The following is a 17,962-nucleotide window of genomic DNA, read 5'->3' on the forward strand; positions in this document are numbered from 1 at the left end:
ATCCCATTTCATCCTTGAACTTGAGTCTACAGCTTCTGACTTGACTGATTACTGGGCAAGGAGGAGCTAAAGGAAACTGAGCCTATGATTTCCTGTAAACCACACGTCTTGGGGATCACGTGTCCACGCGTGGCGAACATCCTCCCCTGTAGCTGTTGCTGGGTGTCCACCCCGAGGAGCAGGGCTGTTAACCACTCCTTTCCTCGGGGCCATCTGTGTTGCTCCCGATGCTGCAGGTGAGGAACCTGGAACCTGGAGCGATTAGTGATGCATTCTAATACCCCGTGAAGCAGAGCCAGGATCTCTGTGAATCAGAAAATGTCAGAGCCCAGGCGTAAAAACTTTTTATTTTTAAGGATTTTAAGCAGACAGTTAAAAAAGCACCCACCGCACTATGCTACTAAATCCACATGCTGACCACATCGACAGTAATTTTAAAAAGGAAATACAAGTGAAGCCTCCAATTTCATCAGCAACCCCTGCCCTGGGAGGGCAGAGCAGGACTTTCACACATCGTTCCAATACATGATTTCATACTCTGGTTTCATATAATTTGCATCCACAGGAAATATATCAGCGGTTCTCAACCTGTGGGTCGCGACCCCTTTGGCGGTCGAACGACCCTTTCACAGGGGTCGCCTAAGACCATCCTGCATATCAGATATTTACATTACGATTCATAACAGTAGCAACATTACAGTCATGAAGTAGCAACGAAAATAATTTTATGGTTGGGTCACCACATGAGGAACTGTATTTAAAGAGCCAGAAGGTTGAGAACCACTGAAATATATAGTGCAAAACAGTAACAACATGGTTTACTATATGCCAACAGTGCTCACACGGCAGCCACTGTTCTAACCACTTTACTTACATCATTTCATTAACCAGCCCCAACCCCAGTCACCCTGTGAGGTTGGCACAAATATTTCATTTTACAGAAAAAGTGAAACACAAAGACGTTTAAGGAACAGACTCACAGATACAGTGTTGAACTTTACAGAAACGGTACTTGTCTGTACCTTCACCAGTTTCTCAGCGTCGTTTTATTTATCCATGAAAGATGCAACTACAGCTCTTTCACACTCGCTTCCCAAAGTTCCAAAACAACCCACTGACTTCTCTGTTCTTCTGCTGATGGGAATGTAGGCTTTTCCCAATCTCGCTATCTCAACCATCTTGCTAACTGCAACGAACAGTATTGCAATGCAGGCTCACACGCATCTCCTGTGTCCCAACTGCTGTTCTGTGGTTTATCCAGGAGCAGATTTACTAGGTGACCGAGTACACACAACTTTACAAGACTTTGCAAACCGCTTTGCACAACCGTCATCAGTCTCCACTCCCACAGCAGAGTGCCCAGGGCCCACACACCCACATTAACAATTTGCCAGCGTGCTAAGTGTGAGATGGTCCGTATTCATTCACATTTCCCGTGCTTTCTTCTCTGTACACGACTCTGCGGGCTGACGGTCTCGGTCAGCAAGGCTGGGCCAACACCGGACAGCTGACTGAAAGACCTGCTGACGCCCACCTGGCTCTCTTCAGCCCCAACTTCAGTTCTTGGGGAGTGAGAGAAGGCGGGGCAGGGTTGTAAAAGGGGGTGTGCCCTCCAGGCCAGAGGGGGGTGCGAGATGAGTACTGTGGCTGGGGCCGTCGGAAACTGTTCACTGGTGCCTGTGGCTCGGAACCACACAGAGCCGGGCTCCTCATTACAGGAGTGCACTTGTGGGTGGCCTCCACCGTTTCACTCAAGGACCCTTTCAAAAGACTCCAATCATGACTCAGCTAAACTAAATTCAGCTCTATCTTCCTCAACAGAGGCAACTTTGTGCAAAATCTCTGCGTGGCCAACAGGTAAGCAAGCACTCAGCCCCGGCCTCAGTCTGGCTGTGGTGGTAGGCGTAACTTCTGCAAATCCAGACAACACCTAACACAGCACGAAACAGGGACCAGGAGAGGCGGAGCAGGGGAGAGGGCTTCAAGGGACGAGGGTCAGGAAAAGCTGGGCCTGGAAGAGTGAGGTCCTGAGCCAGCATGGACGGGTGTGGCACTGCAGGTGAAGGGAGACGGCACACGGCAGCCTGCAGAGGTCAGAGCCGCAATCACAACTGCTTACACCGGCTGAGAGCTGCCGGTCTCAGAATATTCAGATACTTGACGGGGGCAGGTAGGGAGGGGGGTGTCCACGCATAGAAACAGGCAGCAGGGATAACTACATAAAAAATGTTCAGCTCCGACATTTTACTGAGTCCTTGGGTCTGTGGTTAACTCTTGTAAAATGTAATTCACATTCAGACCACATCACTTCTAAACTAAGGTCATCCAAAAGCACTCGGCAGGTGTGGCTGTGGTTGAGCGTTGACCCGTGCACCAAGAGGTCACTGATTCCCTGTCAGGCACATGCCTGGGTTGCGGCTCAATCCCCGGTGGGGGCATGCAGGAGGCAGCCGATCGATGATGTTTTTCTCTCATTGATGTTTCTATCTCTCTCTCTCTCCCTCTCCCTTCCTCTCTCTCTAAAATCAATAAATATATATATATTTTTATATCGTCCAGGCCCAGTGAGGCCCCCGATGCCCCGTGGCTTGCCTACCGCCTCTCTGGCCCCCTCTCTTCCACTGGCTCACTCCACTCCAGCCCAGAGGCCCCCTGTCACTCCCTGAGACACCAGACAGGAGCCCACCTCCTGTGCGTGGCTCTAGAGACCGCCAGGGCCTACTCCCTGACTCCTTCAGGTCTTTGCTCAAATGTCACCTTCTCAGCTGAGGCCCTTCATGACCAGCCTGTTTAAAACCACAACCCACCTCCCAATCCAGCATGCCCTCTGACTCTTCTCCGATGCATGTTGCCCACAACACACACACCAACCCAAATGTTTATGGATCTCGTATGTTTATCTGTAAAGATCCAAGACGGCACTGTTCGGGTCACTGCTGTGTCTCTGGCACGTGGGAGGAGCTCAACACATTTCTGTTTAACAGACAGAGCTGCACACCTGGGGATGGGGATGGGGATGGGGACGGGGATGGGATGGGAGCGCTCCACGCTCTAGTGAGGGACCCGACACACCTGCTCTCCTCCACTTGGTGCCCACAGCAGAGATCCAAGCCAGTTGTGAAGGCTGAAGCCGCAGCCAGAGCTCCCCAAGAGGTATATGGGGCGACTCGGAGGAGTTCCTGCAGCTGCTGTTGCTTTAAGGTCAAACAGAATAGGAACCAGAACAGATCAAACTCCGAGGAAAACCTCAGGTCTGGCGGGCCCCTTCCCAGCAGCCATGGCCCACCTCGCCAACCCAGAAGGGCACTGGCCTGCATCTCCCTTTAGTTAGGGAAGCAGACCTGGCTGGGGAGCTCCAGGCCATGGCACAAAGGCCACTCCTGAGGGCCCGAGTCTCCGGAAGGTCCCCAAAGAGCATCTCATTCCCCAGCAGGTAAAACGAGGGGCATCTGAGCGTTTGAATCCTCGGGATTCTCTGCGACCAGCTTCCAAAATAAAGAGGGCTGGGCCCTCTGGGAACACTTTCCCGAAGCGCCTCCCTCTGAGGTCCTCCAGGAACCGCCTCTTCCCTCCGTCAGGCCCCACGCTAATCACCAAGGTGCCCTTTCATGTGCCGAGCCAGGTTGGAAGCCCAGCGGAAGGTCTTCCCACACTTGGTGCACTTGAAGGGCCTCTCGCGAGTGTGGAATCTCCTGTGGCTGATGAGCTGGGAGGTCTTGCTGAACGCTTTCCCACACGTGCTACACTTGTGACACTTTTTCGCCACGGGTAAGTCCTGAGGGCCGCTGGGCCCGGAGCCCTGCTCACGGCCCTCCACGGGCTTCTCCCCGCTCCGTTTTAACTCCTGCAAACCCGCCCCTCTGTCCTGAGAGGAAGACGGGCCGGCCAGGCTGCTTTCCAACGGCGCCAGGCGGGCGTGCTTCCTCTGGTGGATGCAGAGGGTGTGCTTTGCGATGAAGTCTTTCCCACACCACTGACATCTGAAAGGCTTCTCTTTCGTGTGGGTTCTCTGGTGATTCACCAGGCGGTACTTTCGATCGTAAGATTTCTCGCAGAGGTTACATTTGTAGCGCTTCTCTCCACTGTGGATCCCCTTATGATCTAAGAGGGTCCTTTTACGCGTAAAGCTCTTCCCACATTCTTGGCACCAGAAAGCTTTCTTCTCGTCCTCCAGGCTTTGTGGCTGCGCGTCTGCAGTGTCCCCGCTCTCTCGGTACAGGAGCAGCCGTTTTCCCAGAAAGTGGCTCCTCTGGTGTCGCGAGAGGTTGGAACTCCACCGGAAAGCTTTGCCGCAATCCCTGCACTGATACGGCTTCTCTCTGGTGTGAACCCGCTGGTGGATGAGGAGGAAGGAGTGGTTCTGGAAGCCTTTCCCGCACTGGCTGCATGTGAAGGGCTTCTCCGGGGCCGGGCTGCTCGGAGGGACCGGGAGCGCTCCGTCCTGGCTGAGGGAGGGCCGGTCATCGGGGCTTCTGTTGAGGGCATGCTGCTTCCTACGAACGATCAATTTCGACCTGTGCGTCAACTCCTTCGCACGTTCGCCGCAGCCGTATGGTTCCTGGCCTGTGTGGGTCCTCTGATGGTTAAGGAGCGCTTTCCTCCCGGGAAAAGTCTGCCCACACTGCGGGCACGGGAAAGCTTCCTCCGCGGGGGGTTCGCTCTGGGGCTGACTGCAGCCGGGGGCCTCCCTCCAGTCTTCGCTGCCCCTGTCTGGGTTATAGAACTTTTCTTCCTGGTGCATTCTTTGGTGCCGAGAGAAGTTGGACCTCCACCGAAAGGTTTTCCTGCATTTGGTACATTTAAAGGGCTTCTCCTGGGTGTGGATCCTTTGATGCTGGAGGATGTACGATTTACAGTGGAAGGATTTCCTGCACTGGCTGCAGTCAAAGAGCTTCTCCCCGCTTTGGTCTTGCAAATGATGATCCAACGGGGGGCCATAGGCGAGCGCTTCCTGGCACCGCCTCGTTTTGAGATACAGCTGGTTGGCGTGGGACTCCTGGTGCAGGTGGTAGGCGTACAGGCGCTGGAAAGCTTTGCCGCATAAATCGCATTTATAAGGTTTCAGTCCAGTGTGAATTCTCTCGTGTCGCGCGCGGTTGGAGCTCCACCTGAAGGCTCTCCCACACACTCGGCATTTAAACGGCTTCTCCTGAGTGTGGAGTCTCTGATGGTATTCGAGGTAGGAGCTACGGCTGAAGTTCCTCCCACAGTCGGCGCACTTATAGAAAGTCCCCACCACGTGAAGACTGCGCTGGTGATGCGAGCCGAGGCTGAAGTCCTTCCCGTGCGCATCCTTCGAGGGGGCTTTCAGGCCAGCGTGAATTCTCTGATGTAGGTTGAACCCACTGATCATGAGCCTGAGGCCTTTCCCGTACTCCTTGTAGTCATAGTGGTATGAGCTCCCTCTGAAGTGTCGGCCGCAGCCATGCTTCCTTTTTCTTCTGGGAACTCGAAAATATACGTGTCTGAGACTGACACTACTACCGCCTCCCGAGTCTTCCGGTTCCTTTCCTGTCCGGTGACTGAAACTGGCCTCTTTTCTCTTAGCACTCGCGTGTGTGGGACTGCCACTTCCCTCCTGTGACGGGCTCTTCTGTTCCACAGGTTCTCTGGGCCCTGTTTCCTCAGAAACGCTCATCACACGACATCCTGACGACACAGCTAAGGCCTGTGCGTCTTCCAAAGGTTTGGGGTTTAGGATGAGCTTGCTTGATTTAATCTGGAGCTCGCCTCCTGACACAAAATAAAACACAAGAGAATGCACTCTTTCCCCACACTTGGAAAAGCACCAAGGGACAAAAAGGTGCCACAAACTTGGGTGGTGTGGCTTGTGCCTGACTGCCAATACGTCTACAAAATAGTCACAGCAAGGCAAAGTGGAAGGGCAACCCAGGTGACAGGGAAGGGAGGAGAAGTAAGATGGGCACAGGAGCTAGATGTGTGCAGAACTCACATCCAGTTAAAAAAGAAAAGGGTTGAGAGGCAAGTGTTAATAGCAAGAGAGGGGAGAGGACCCACAGCACAAGACAGGGCCGAGGGTGGGGCTCGGAGGAGAGCCGGCTAAAAGGTCTGGAGAGCAAGCCTACCACAGGGGAGGACGGAGCAGAGAGGAGGAGCAGGAGTGGAATGAGGGCTCCTCAGAGCAGGAAGGGGCAGGCACTGGGGATTCAACAGGAGTGCAGCATCAATGAACGGGAAACGAGAAGGAACGGTGAAACCCTCCGGTGGACAATAATGATACTGAAAGGGCTTCTGGGAGAGGGCCCGGCCAGAAATGAATGTCTAATAGGCCAGTCTGGAGGGGGGAGTGCAGCATCAATAAACGGGAAACGAGAGGGAACGGTGAAACCCTCCAGTGGACAATAATGATACTGAAAGGGCTTCTGGGAAAGGGGCACGGCCAGAAATGAATGTCTAATAGGCCAGTCTGGAGGGAAGAAGCCCAGGGCCCGGCACTCCTTAGCAACAGTACTAAGGATTTTCCTTCTAGCAAACAATGGAGTAAGTTCCCCAGGACTGACCTGGTGTGAAAGATGGTAAGAAAGAGAAGAGACGCTGGAGGAGCAGGATCTGGTAGGTTCTCTGACTCACCTGCCGGGGCAGCACCTGGCTTCGCCTTAGGCTGGGCTCTCTGGACGTTCAGGCCCCACGGCTCCCTTGCCTCCAACCAAGATATCAGAGCAGGTTTGGCGAGTGGCCCCACTGCAGAGGAGAAGGGGAGGGGACGGGATTGAGTCACACAGAACTAGTCTCAAGGACCCTCGCACGCCTGGCGTTGTGGGCGGGAGGAGAGAGAGGCCAGGGGGAAGCTAAGGCAGGAGGCCCAGACAGCCATCTCCTACAGCCCTGAGCAGAGACAAGAGAGGCTGAGAGAAATTCCAGCCAAAAGCATCACCAGGGTTCTCTGGAGGTGGGAACCACAGAGCAATTCAATCAGCTAACCTATTGCAGATGCCTAAATGGATTAGGAACTTGACACATATGACTTCGTCTTTACAGTAACCCAGCATACCAGGCATTATTATCCTGTTTTTCAAGAGGAAAGACTGGATGACAGATTCAGTGACCTGGTTAGCAGTTACAGAGATGGACGTACACCCAGGTCAGGCCCCTTCGGATGCGCCATAATGAAGACTAAGAAGGCAGCAGTAAAGGTGGGCAGAGCATGGGGACAGCGGTGCCTTACCGAGAGAAGCCAAGCTCCCATAGTTCTCCAGCATCACATCCCTGTAGAGGTTTCGCTGAGCAGGGTTCAGCCAGGCCCACTCATCCTGGGAGAAGGTCACCTCCACGTCCTTGAAGGTCAGAGCCTCCTGAGAAACAGAACGATACCTTAGAGAAGCGGTTCTCAACCTGTGGGTCTTGACCCCTTTGGCGGTCGAATGACCCTTTCACAGGGGTCACCTAAGACCATTCTGCATATCAGATATTTACATTACGATTCATAACAATAGCAACATTACAGTTATGAAGTAGCAACGAAAGTAATTTTATGGTTGGGTCACCACATGAGGAACTGTATTTAAAGGGCCAGAAGGTTGAGAACCACTGCCTTAGAGCCAGTCCACAGACCCTGGCTGTCAGGGAGAGGCAGGGGAACGGGCTGCTCTGAGTGAGAACAGGATGGATGGTCAGGGTGAAAGAGAAGACCATCACCCAGCAGAAGAGCCCTGGGCTCTGGGGGAGAGTCTGGTCTGCGGGTCTCTGGATGTGCGGTCACTGGACAGAGGCAGGACGAGGGGGAACTGCAGCTACTCTGTCAGGCAGCAATACTGGGACGTCACGAAGGACAGCCGGTCCTGTGGCTCACCTGAGGCTGGGCTGTCGCCCCATCTCCAGGGCAGCCCTCTTCCTGGGGAAGGGCAGGCATCTGGGCAGCAGGAGGATCTGAAGAAGAAAGAGCCATGAGACAGGGCAGCCCGCCCTTCCCCCCACGAGCAGGCATGGACTGTTGTAACCCATTTCACGTTTCCCCAGTGTCTGCTAGAGGCCAGGGAATGGAAGTGAGGGCAGGGCATACAACGGGAGGAGGAGCCAGGCTAACATGGGTCACAGATGAGGTAGAAAAGACACAGAGCTAACGAATAAGAAACAAACAAAACAACAGCAATAACACAAAGAAGAAAAAAAAAAAAGAAAAGACACAGAGCTAAGGGCCAGGATAGAAAGGGACTGTCGTGAGAGGGCAGGTGGTGAAAAGATGACACTACAGGAAATGTGGGAAGTGTGGCTTCAGGCGAGGTGGGGTCTTAGTGCCAGGCAGTGAGTACCGGATTGCCCAGCCAGGAAGTCACGCACTCCTGTTTCATAGGGAGACTCCAGGTGGTCCCCCAGAGCAGAGTCGCTCCTGGGAGGTGAAGCAGAGGGCCATTTCTGTGCGGCTCGCAGGGCTCCTGTACCCATCCATTGTACATCTGGGCTCTGGGCAGGGGCTGGGTCCTGGCAAGAAGAAAACGGGAGAGGATCCCCACGGGGATTAGAAAGCAACTCGGCCAATCTCAGAGCCCAGAGGAGGGTGAGCTGGGCCCTTTACCACCTACAGGCAGAGGGGAAAGGAGGAGAAAGCCCAGGGAGGACCCCTCACCCCTCAGCCTCCCTGGGCTCTAGTGTGGGCCAGGGGGTGACAGGTGGAGCCAGAAAGTTGCTGGTTGGGGGACATTAAGGGGGAGGGGGTATCTGTAATACTCTCAACAATAAAGATATAAAAAAGGGAAAAGAAAGTAGCTGGCAAGTCAGTAACAGCACTGTGGTCAGGCCGCAGGTGCCGCAGGACCCCCTCCCCACTAGCCCTCAGCCCCCACCCCTGGCCTGGAACTTAGAAACGAAAGACATGTATCCCTGTGAGTTGAACTGATAATGACTCACAGGAGAGCTGCAGATGCATAATGTCTACCAAGTATAGGGCACTGCTCTAGGCGCTTATATGCAAAGGGACCCCAAAGGGGCAGGACTCCCAGCCTGTAAACCTGAGGAAGCAGTAACAATGACAGAGAGGCAAAGCTAATTGCGAGGGGCAGCCATGGCACCGCAGAAGAAAAAGTCTCAGGTGCAAACAATGACAAGTGCCCACCCGAGTAGAATGAGGCAGCCTTTGCCTTGGCCTTCAAGTAGCTCTGGTGTCTGAGCAAGGCTGTGCCTGGTGTAAAAATGAGAACAGAAAACTACAGCCAGTGAACCTCAAGTTTTCGGGCCCTGGGCCAACACATTCTCTACACTGACACTGATGGAACTTGAGCTGAGGCCACTAAACATCTGATACTGATCTACAGACTAAAGATGATCAACTCATCACAGTAATTTGTCTCCTAGTCCTCCAAAACCCCACAAAGGGAGGATAAAGAAACAGGAAGACTACGGAAGCACAGCCAAATGAGTTGGAGGATAAACTTTTGCAGGCCCCCCCCTTACCCCTCCCCTTAGGTTTCTCACATTTTGGTCATCTGGATGAACCCCAGAGTGACACTGTAACTTTATATGCATCTTGAGCATTTCTGTTATTTTTCAGAATCTGGGAGGCTTTCTCCCCATCTGTTTTATGTTTTCTAATTTCTAACTGCTTTTGACCAGGTAGGCCCTCTCTGCTCATTTGGCAATGTTTTCATGGGTTGCAAAACCTCACATCTAGACCTAAATGAGTTGCATACAACCAAGCCACAATTTTATACCTGAGGTGTACCTTATTTGCTCTAATAAATCACTTTTTAGATCTTTTTGATCTCATTGTTTTAGTAAAAAGAATAACTGCTCTTTTAGATTTTTTAAAAATAGGACCCAATATTGAGCAAAGAGGTTTTCTTTTGTAATAGTCACCCCTTGTGTTGCTGTATTACCACTTACGGCTGTTAGACTATGTTCAGATGTGTTAGTTGACTGGTTTAACTTTATTTTAAATTTGGGGGAGAAGTATGTCAAATATGTGTCAGAAATCTTGAAAGTAACTTTTATTTATGCATGAATCATATATTTTTTAGAAATAACATATTTTTATAGAAATACATATTTTTATAGAAGTAACAATTTTAAAGAAGCCTACAAAAATGATAAATGCTATCTTAAAAGCATCCAAAGACGGAGGAAGCGCTGAGAGGCAGAGTGCACTTGAACTGACCTGCGGCTCTAGCACGGCACTGGGACTGGCAGCCCCACGTCCAGCACCAAGGCCAGGGCCAAGCACATGATAGGCAAATACATACCGAGCAGCTTCTCACTGTTAGATCAGTTTTGCATTTTCTTTTCAATAAACTGAGGCTCTGAAAGGAACAACAATGTGGGCAAGAGCACTGAGGTTGGGATGCCTCCTCCCTGCACAGAACCAACCCTCAAAGGCTTATGGCACATGCAGGCTGCTCTTCTGGTCTTAACATGTCCTCAGAGGCCACGAGTCCAGACTCTACTCCTCTCCTTACAAGCAAGAGACATCACCCCCACTTAACAGGTCAGCATCAAGACCAATTAGACAATAGGTGGAGATGGACTCTGTATACTCTAGGTCACTGTGTCCAAAAATATGTTCCTGTTTTATGGATACTCTTCCTGCAGCGGATCATCTTTGGGAAGGCGGGAAGGGCTGCCTGCTATAAGGTCCTTGGCTTAGGGTATAGTTCTCAGCTGCTCACGCGCCACGGGACTGAGAAGGGAAGACTTCCCCTGCATTCCTCAGGGCTGAAGGTTCCGAGGCCAACCCTACCCCCAAACAAGCTGGCTCACTGGCAGGCAGAGTTCACTGGGGGCTGCACACTTGCTCAACTCACCGTCCATGGTGTCCCATTGAAGTCCCTCTGCAGCTCTTCCAGCAGGGCCGCAGCCTTCCCGCCACTCTCAGGGTGGTGCAGCTGCACCCAGGTGCGGAGCTCACTGGGCAGGATGCTCAGGAACTGCTCCAGCACCAGCAGCTCCAGGATCTGGGCCTTGGAGAGAACGTCGGGCCTCAGCCACCAGCGGCAGAGCTCCCGGAGCCGGCTCAGAGTCTCAAGGGGCCCAGAAGACTCGTGGTAGCGAAGCTGTCTGAAGAGCTGGCGGAACAGCTCCTGGCCAGGAAGGTTGAGTGTCTGGGGCCTAGGAGCCTGCACTGCAGGGTAGCCTTCATCCTCTTCTTCCTTCTTCACCAGCTGAAGGCGTTCTCGCTCCCTTGAAGCCTGGGCCTGTGCTGGATGGACAGTATACCACCTGCCTGGAGGCATCACTCCTGCTTAGGGTGTCCACAGCAGAGTGCAAACCAAGCCTATGTTAGCCGTGCCGCCGCTGGGACGTTGGGAGTATCTTTTCAGCACCGTAGTAGATAATGCCATTTGCTGGGACATCAGACGTCACTGGCAAGAGAATGAAATAACCAATATTAGTGTCCAGGAGGCATGTGAGAAGGATGGTGGAGCTTGATCCTGTTAGTTCAGATCATCTTGGATGTATGAGAAGAGGGCATGTGAGCATCTGCGCAGTGGGGCCTGCAAGTATCAGCATGGCTAGATGGTCATACTTGGGGTAAACTGAGAAAATATCCCAGAATACTGTACATAGGTACAAGGCCTTATCAGATATACTCACATTAAGAAAGATCTCAACTCAATAACCTAACTTTCCACCTTAAGACACTGGAAAAAGAACAAAATTGATAAATCGTAAGCTAACCTGACAAAGAAAAAGAGAAGACTCAAATTACATAAATCAGAAGTGAAAGAGGAAACATATTACTGACTTTACAAAAATAAAAAGACTTTAAAATATATTTTTGCAAACAAATATTTTAGATGAAATTGACAAACTATTATAAAACACAAACTGATAAAATTGACTCGAGAAGAAACACCAATTTTGACTAGATCTGTAAGAAGTGAAGAGACTGAACTGGTAGTCAAAAACTACCCACACAGAGAAGCCGAGGCCCAGAAGGCATCACTGCTGAAGTCCACCAAATATTTAAAGAAAAATAATACCAATTCTTCACAAACTCTTCAAAAAATAGAACAGGAGAAAACATTTCCCAATTCATTCTACGAGGACAGTATTACCTGATACCAAAACCAAAGAGATCAATCTCTTTTATGAATATAAACGCAAAAATTCTCAACAAAATACTAGCATACTGAATCCAGCCACATCTAAGAAAAATTATACCCTATGACTTTATCTTAGGAATGCAAGATTAAAGTAATTAAAGTAATTTAATATATCAGTAGAATAAAAAACAAGTATCACATGATGATGTCAATAGGCACAGAAAAAGTATTTGACAAAACCCAAACTTCTATGAATTATAGTTATGAACTCATTTAGTCGTGAGATGAATAAAACTAAAGCAGTCTGCATATGCACAAGTTCCTCAGCCTCAGCACCAGAGTCCTCAGCCATCATCTCCTCAGGCGGGCAGAATGAGAGGGCTCTCCCCTCCTGTTTGTCTGTCTCCTGCGTTGTTAGGCACTACTCTTACAATGAGTAGTGATCAATAATTATGATCAATGATAATTCTGCTTAAAAAACAAAGCCACCAAGTAATGCCTCCCGGGACTGAAGAGAAGGCCCCGAGGAAAAGGGGCAGCGCGTTCTTGAAGGGAACTTGTGTGCAAACAGTGGCTGTGCTCAGGCGATTGGAAAAATCCCGGTGACCTTAGCTCTGTTTTAGCCACTCAGTCAGTAACCAAATCAGACAAGGCTGGCTGAACAAAGAGAACAATGTAAGACAAATACTGGGAAGTGAGGCAGAGAAGAAAAAAAGGAACATGCTGCCCCCAAACCCAACAAGCAAAAGAACAAACAAACTTAGACAGATAACAGATTGGCGGTTACCAGAGAGGAGGGGGAGGGGAGGAGGAGGGGGAAACAAGTAAGACCGGTCAATCCTTGGTGACAGACAGAAACTAGATTCCGGTGGTAAGCATGATGTACTACATACAGATGTCATTTTATAATGCTGCACACCTGAAACACAGTGTTATAAACCAATGCTACCTCAATACAAATGACATTTTTTAAGAAAAAAAGAAAAGAGTTAAAACAAAAATCTACAAAGTGTGAGATGGACAGCAGGCCTTGGCACCAGGAGCAAAGTGCACCAAGTCTCAGGTGATGGTTGTCGCCCCTGAAACCATGGCACCCTCCATCCCTTACCACCGTTAGCAAATTTAAAGAGACCACTACCCACAGCAGCCAGTGGCAAGGATGCAGCCTTCTCTTTCAGGCTAACTTCTGTGAATTATGAAAATTACTGTTGTCCTCCCCCCCCCCATTTTTTCCCTAACAGAAAGGAAGAGAGAAAGAAACCACTACTTTCACCCATACTAAAACAAAGCCTTCCTCCCCTACATTCATTATAAAACAACTAGAGGCCCGATGAACGAAAATTCGTGCAAGAGTAGGCCTTCCTTCCCCCAGCTGCCGGCATCAGCTTCCCTCCGGCAGCCCGGGTCCCTCTAGCACCTGGGACCCAGGCTTCCCTCCTCCAGCTGCCGGCAGGCACCCGGGACCTGGGCCGCTTCTCTCCTCCGGCCGCCTGCAGGCACTCTGGACTCAGGATGCTTCCTTCCCCCGGCCGCCCGCAGGCACCTGGGACCTAGGCTGGCTTCCCTCTGGCCCTGGCTTCGTCAGGAAGGATGTCCGGTCTCATTAGCATATTGCCCTTTTATTATTATAGAAGACTAGGGGCCCAGTGCACAAATTTGTGCACCTTGAAAAGAACTGTGGGCCATGAGGTTGTGCTCAGCCTCTGGAGGTGACTCTGCTGGGCCAGCACCGATGCGGAATACAACGGACTTTTCTGATCCTCGGAGTGCGTGAAGTTTGTCTCTTCCCTCTGACCAAATTTCTGCTGTAACACTGCTAGACCCACAAGAACTTACTGTAACTGAGACAGGAAGAACACTCACCCAGAAAGAATGCTATCATCCAGCTACTAGGAGAAATTCCAGCCCTGCTCCAGGGCAGGAATTCAGGTAAAGAACGACATTAAGGGCCATGCGTGCTGAGGAGGCTGCTAAAGTTTCAGCAGAGAAGAAATGAAGCCTTGCTTTGGAAAAAGAGGGATGGGACAGGGTAAGAAGTATTTGGAGAAAACAAGAGAAATAAATTAATAACTGAAGACCTAGAAAAGGAGACCTGAAGACACCATAGCAAAGGAGGGCAGGGAGGGAAGGGCGCCTCAGGAGCCAGAGGGGCAGGCTCCAGCTCCCGCAGCACAGTCAGGAAGCTGAAACGCCGCTCAGAGGAAGCTGGAGGTCAGAGAAAGGGGGAGGAGGGTGGCTTTCCCAGCCAAACCAGCAGAACAGACTGGAGAGAGCAAGAAAACTCAAGAATGAAAACACAAGAGTGAGGCTGAGGGTGAAGAGAAACCTGGCAGTGAGGCTAAAGACAATGAACCTGAGGCCAGACAAATATTTTGAAGAAATGCAACCAGAAGGAAATATCCATGGTAATGACCTAACTCAGGGAATTGAGACCCACAGTGAAATTAGCACCAAAACTAAGCCTCCAAGCTGGCATATTCTAAAGGAGCTGTGCAGAAATGTCCAAAGAGATAGTGAAGTATTTGTAAATAGCTGGTGAGAAAACTGACAAACAGGAAAGTGAGGGTGACTGCCTGATAATATGGCAAAGGATTCCAGGTCTATGAGCTTGGATAAAGCTAAAGATAAAAGGCCCAGGAGTGGGCCTTTCAAACTCTGAATGAAAGACCCAGAGCACAGGAAGCTATGGGGGCCAGTGAACTGAACCAGCGCAGTGAAATTCAGGTATCCTAATGCCACGGGATGTCTCATGTCCCAACTAGCCTTTGAGGACAGAAAAGCTTCATTCATCAACTTGTTAAAATTCTACCACAGATGTGAGCCCCCAGGGCCTAGGAAGCAACCTGAGCCGGGTCAGGCCCTTCTCAGCAAGAGTTACACCCTAACCCACCCCATTCCCACAATGAACAGAAATGGCTTTGAAAAGTACAAGGGAAATCCCAAGCCATCGTCTCGCCATTTTTCAGGGACATTTTCTTCTTTTTGTCATTTTGCTTCTTCAACTCAGATGTAATGTAATTTTGTTTGTTTTCCTTTAAAAATCCTGATTAAGTAGTCTCTCACGCTCAAATTTTTCTTACCCACATGAGAGTGCCTAGGTTTATGCTATACACGGACAATAAGCAAACAAGTTTCTCAATAATCGCCACTAAAGAAAGCTTTCCCTCCCGGAACGTATTTAAAATGTTAAAATATACTTACAAATATCTCAATTAAGAAATGAGCTCGCCCTGGCCAAGTGGCTCTGTTGGAGCATTGCTCGATTCCAGATTGGGGTGCCTGTGGGAGGCAACCAATGGATCTCTCTCTCTAAAAAAAAAAAAGAAAAGAAAGAAAGAAAGAAAAAATAAAAAAATAAATGAAAGCATATCTTCGGGCGAGGATTAAAGAAGAAATAACCTCAAACCTAATGGCATCTAAATACCGTTCGTTCTCTAATGAACAGAACCTGGGTCCTTGGAAAAGTGGTTGATTCCAGGCCAGAGAAGAGAAGATACAAGATGCTAATTGTGATGCCAGAAAGTCAGGCAAAGACACAGAAAAGGAGGGGGCACCTCAAGGGAGACACGCAACCTGAGAGAGCTCTCAATGGCCAATGCGGGAATAGCTTAAGCAACAAAATGAACAACAGCAGCACTGCATTACAAGCCAAAGAAGTTCCACTTCCGACATCACACACTGATATAACTAATTGAACAAATAAACAAAAGGGGATGACGGCACAAACCTTCCTCACACAAAATTTCAGTTAAGAAATGTAGAAGGATCAGATTAATATCACCAGTAACAAGACACATCAGTATCATTCTCAAAACAGGAGAAAACATGTAACAAGACCATATTGATGGTCATTCTAAAAACACAACTTCAAAAGTGTCAACATCATAAAAAGCAAGGAAAGACTGAGAAACTGCCACAAATTAAAAAATAAATAAATAAATAAGGAGACATGGTTACTAAATAAATGAGGGATTCCAGATTAAATCCTGGAACACAAAGGGTTAATAGTCAGAACCTCATGAACTCTGATTAAAGTCATCAGTTTCATTAATCAGATTGTCCACTATAAATTTCTTAAGTTTGATGACTGTACTATGGTTATGCAAGATATTAGCTTAAAGCCACCTGGGTAAAGAGATTAAGGAAATTCTGTACAGTTCTATAACCCTCTGTAAGTCTACAATTACTCAAAATTAAAAGGTTTTACATTGAAGATGTCTGAGTTGTTACCATTTTTTTCTGATTTATTTCTATCTTAGATATTTAGGATTAATTTAGCAATCCAGGGACATAAAATACAGTGATTTCTTATCTCCAACAGGGATTCATTCTTTAACAAATATTTAATTAGCAACTACTATGTATTAAGCACTAAGGTTACAGCAGTGAATACAGCAGACTAAAAGCACTGCCCAGAGGACCTTATGGGAAGGCAGACAATGAAATTAATAAAACACCTGCTATCTCAGACAGTGACAGGTGCTATTTTGTATAATAAAAAAAGAGGAAGCTCCTTCAGATTGTTTCTGATATAAAAATACTGGAGACTGCAAAATATGGTAAGTTATGTTTACTATGCTTTATGCATTTTTACTCTCTGACATCACAGAATGCTTATAGGAGCCACAGAAAACTTAAAGGTGGAACAGTTCGTATTTCTTACGCTTTTGCCAGTTCCCTTTTAAGCACATATAGAAGTTTATCTCCAAAACATTCCCATCTTTTCAGCTTATAGGTAGGATTACTTTTTTTAAAAAAATCCTCACCCAAGTACATGATTATTCACTCTAGAGAGGAAGGAAGAGAGGGAGTGAAAAAGAGAGAGAGAGACATGACATGAGAGAGAAACATCAATCAACTGCCTCCCATACCAGCCCCCTGACTGGGGACAGAACCCCCAACCCAGGATTGTGCCCTGACCCGGAATAGAACCCACAACCAGTTTGGTGCACCAGACGACGCTCCAACCAACCCAGCCAGCCACCTGGCAGAGGCAAGGATTACTTTTTAAACCAAAATTTGTCTGATATCTTCAGCTTTAACATAACATGTGAGAGAGCAGCCTGGTGGTCAGTCCCTCACGGATGTACTTGTGTGTATTAACAGATGGAAATTCCCTGAAACCCTTAATCAAAAAAACAGCTAAAAACACTCCTTGTAAAGCAACCGACTAATAGGAATGAGTCTTCACTTTTGAACCACAAGCAGTTTGAAACCGGATGCTCTTTCCTGGCCACCCCTTTTAACTGAGAAGGACACCTTGACTTCCTAGGCCTATGCAGGTCAGAGGACAGAACCCCCGGCCTTAGGTTAGAGATGCACCTCCTGCTTAACAAACTGCATTTTACAGACAACTCTTTCATTCTGTAGACAATTCTAACAAACAAAATGTTTCTATTTACAGCCTCGGGCACTGTGTACTATGGGGAAAAAATAGCAAACAAAATGTTTTCTTTTAATTCTACTTGGAAACATGTTTTAGCGCTACCATAATGCTAGCCCCAAAATCAACCAGTATATGAACTGCATTACCCCAATGGAAGATACAGTTTTCCAATAAGCAACAGTATGAATGTACTCAATGGCACCGATTATACATTTTGAAATGGTGAAAACAGTAAATGTTTATGTATCATTTGGTAAATGCTATGTGTATTTCATCATGGCACTGTTTGATCGCGGTAAGATTTTAAAAGCAATAGTAGGATCCCATTTCGTAATGCATGTTTATGACTTTGCATAACAATGCGTAAAATTTTCAGTATCAGGAAGCCTCCCGACGAAAACATCGCCAGATTGCAGTTACTTTTACTTTCCTGTCACTCACCCGCGTCACTAGCCGTCCGCAATGAGCGGCTTTGTTTGCACGATTAGGAGAGGAGAGAAAGCGCGGAAACCGTTCCTCCAAAAGGTCTCCTCCGGGCGGGGCGCCCCGGGCGGCGAAACGCTCCCAGACCCGCCCTCGGCGC

The 17,962-nt window shown here is 48.9% G+C and overlaps 1 protein-coding gene across 2 annotated transcripts; it reads right to left on the reverse strand.

Moving 5' to 3' along the window:
- Positions 1 to 2,486: 2,486 nt before the first annotated feature.
- ZNF445 (zinc finger protein 445) lies at positions 2,487 to 17,910 on the reverse strand. Of its 2 annotated transcripts, XM_014530289.1 has the most exons (8): positions 17,821 to 17,910; positions 10,752 to 11,309; positions 10,194 to 10,250; positions 8,271 to 8,439; positions 7,811 to 7,887; positions 7,187 to 7,313; positions 6,592 to 6,702; positions 2,487 to 5,733 (listed from the first exon to the last, which is right to left on the reverse strand). In XM_014530289.1, exons 2-8 carry the CDS (start codon positions 11,178 to 11,180, stop codon positions 3,587 to 3,589), a joined length of 3,117 nt encoding a protein of 1,038 aa, XP_014385775.1. In that variant the 5' UTR covers positions 11,181 to 11,309; positions 17,821 to 17,910; the 3' UTR covers positions 2,487 to 3,586. The 2 variants fall into 2 exon arrangements, with proteins under 2 accessions (XP_014385775.1, XP_005882705.1); XM_005882643.2 differs by lacking the exon at positions 10,194 to 10,250 and having other exon boundaries at positions 17,821 to 17,909.
- Positions 17,911 to 17,962: the final 52 nt, after the last annotated feature.

Source organism: Myotis brandtii, unplaced genomic scaffold, assembly GCF_000412655.1.
Source record: "Myotis brandtii unplaced genomic scaffold, ASM41265v1 scaffold731, whole genome shotgun sequence".
Taxonomy (NCBI): domain Eukaryota; kingdom Metazoa; phylum Chordata; class Mammalia; order Chiroptera; family Vespertilionidae; genus Myotis; species Myotis brandtii.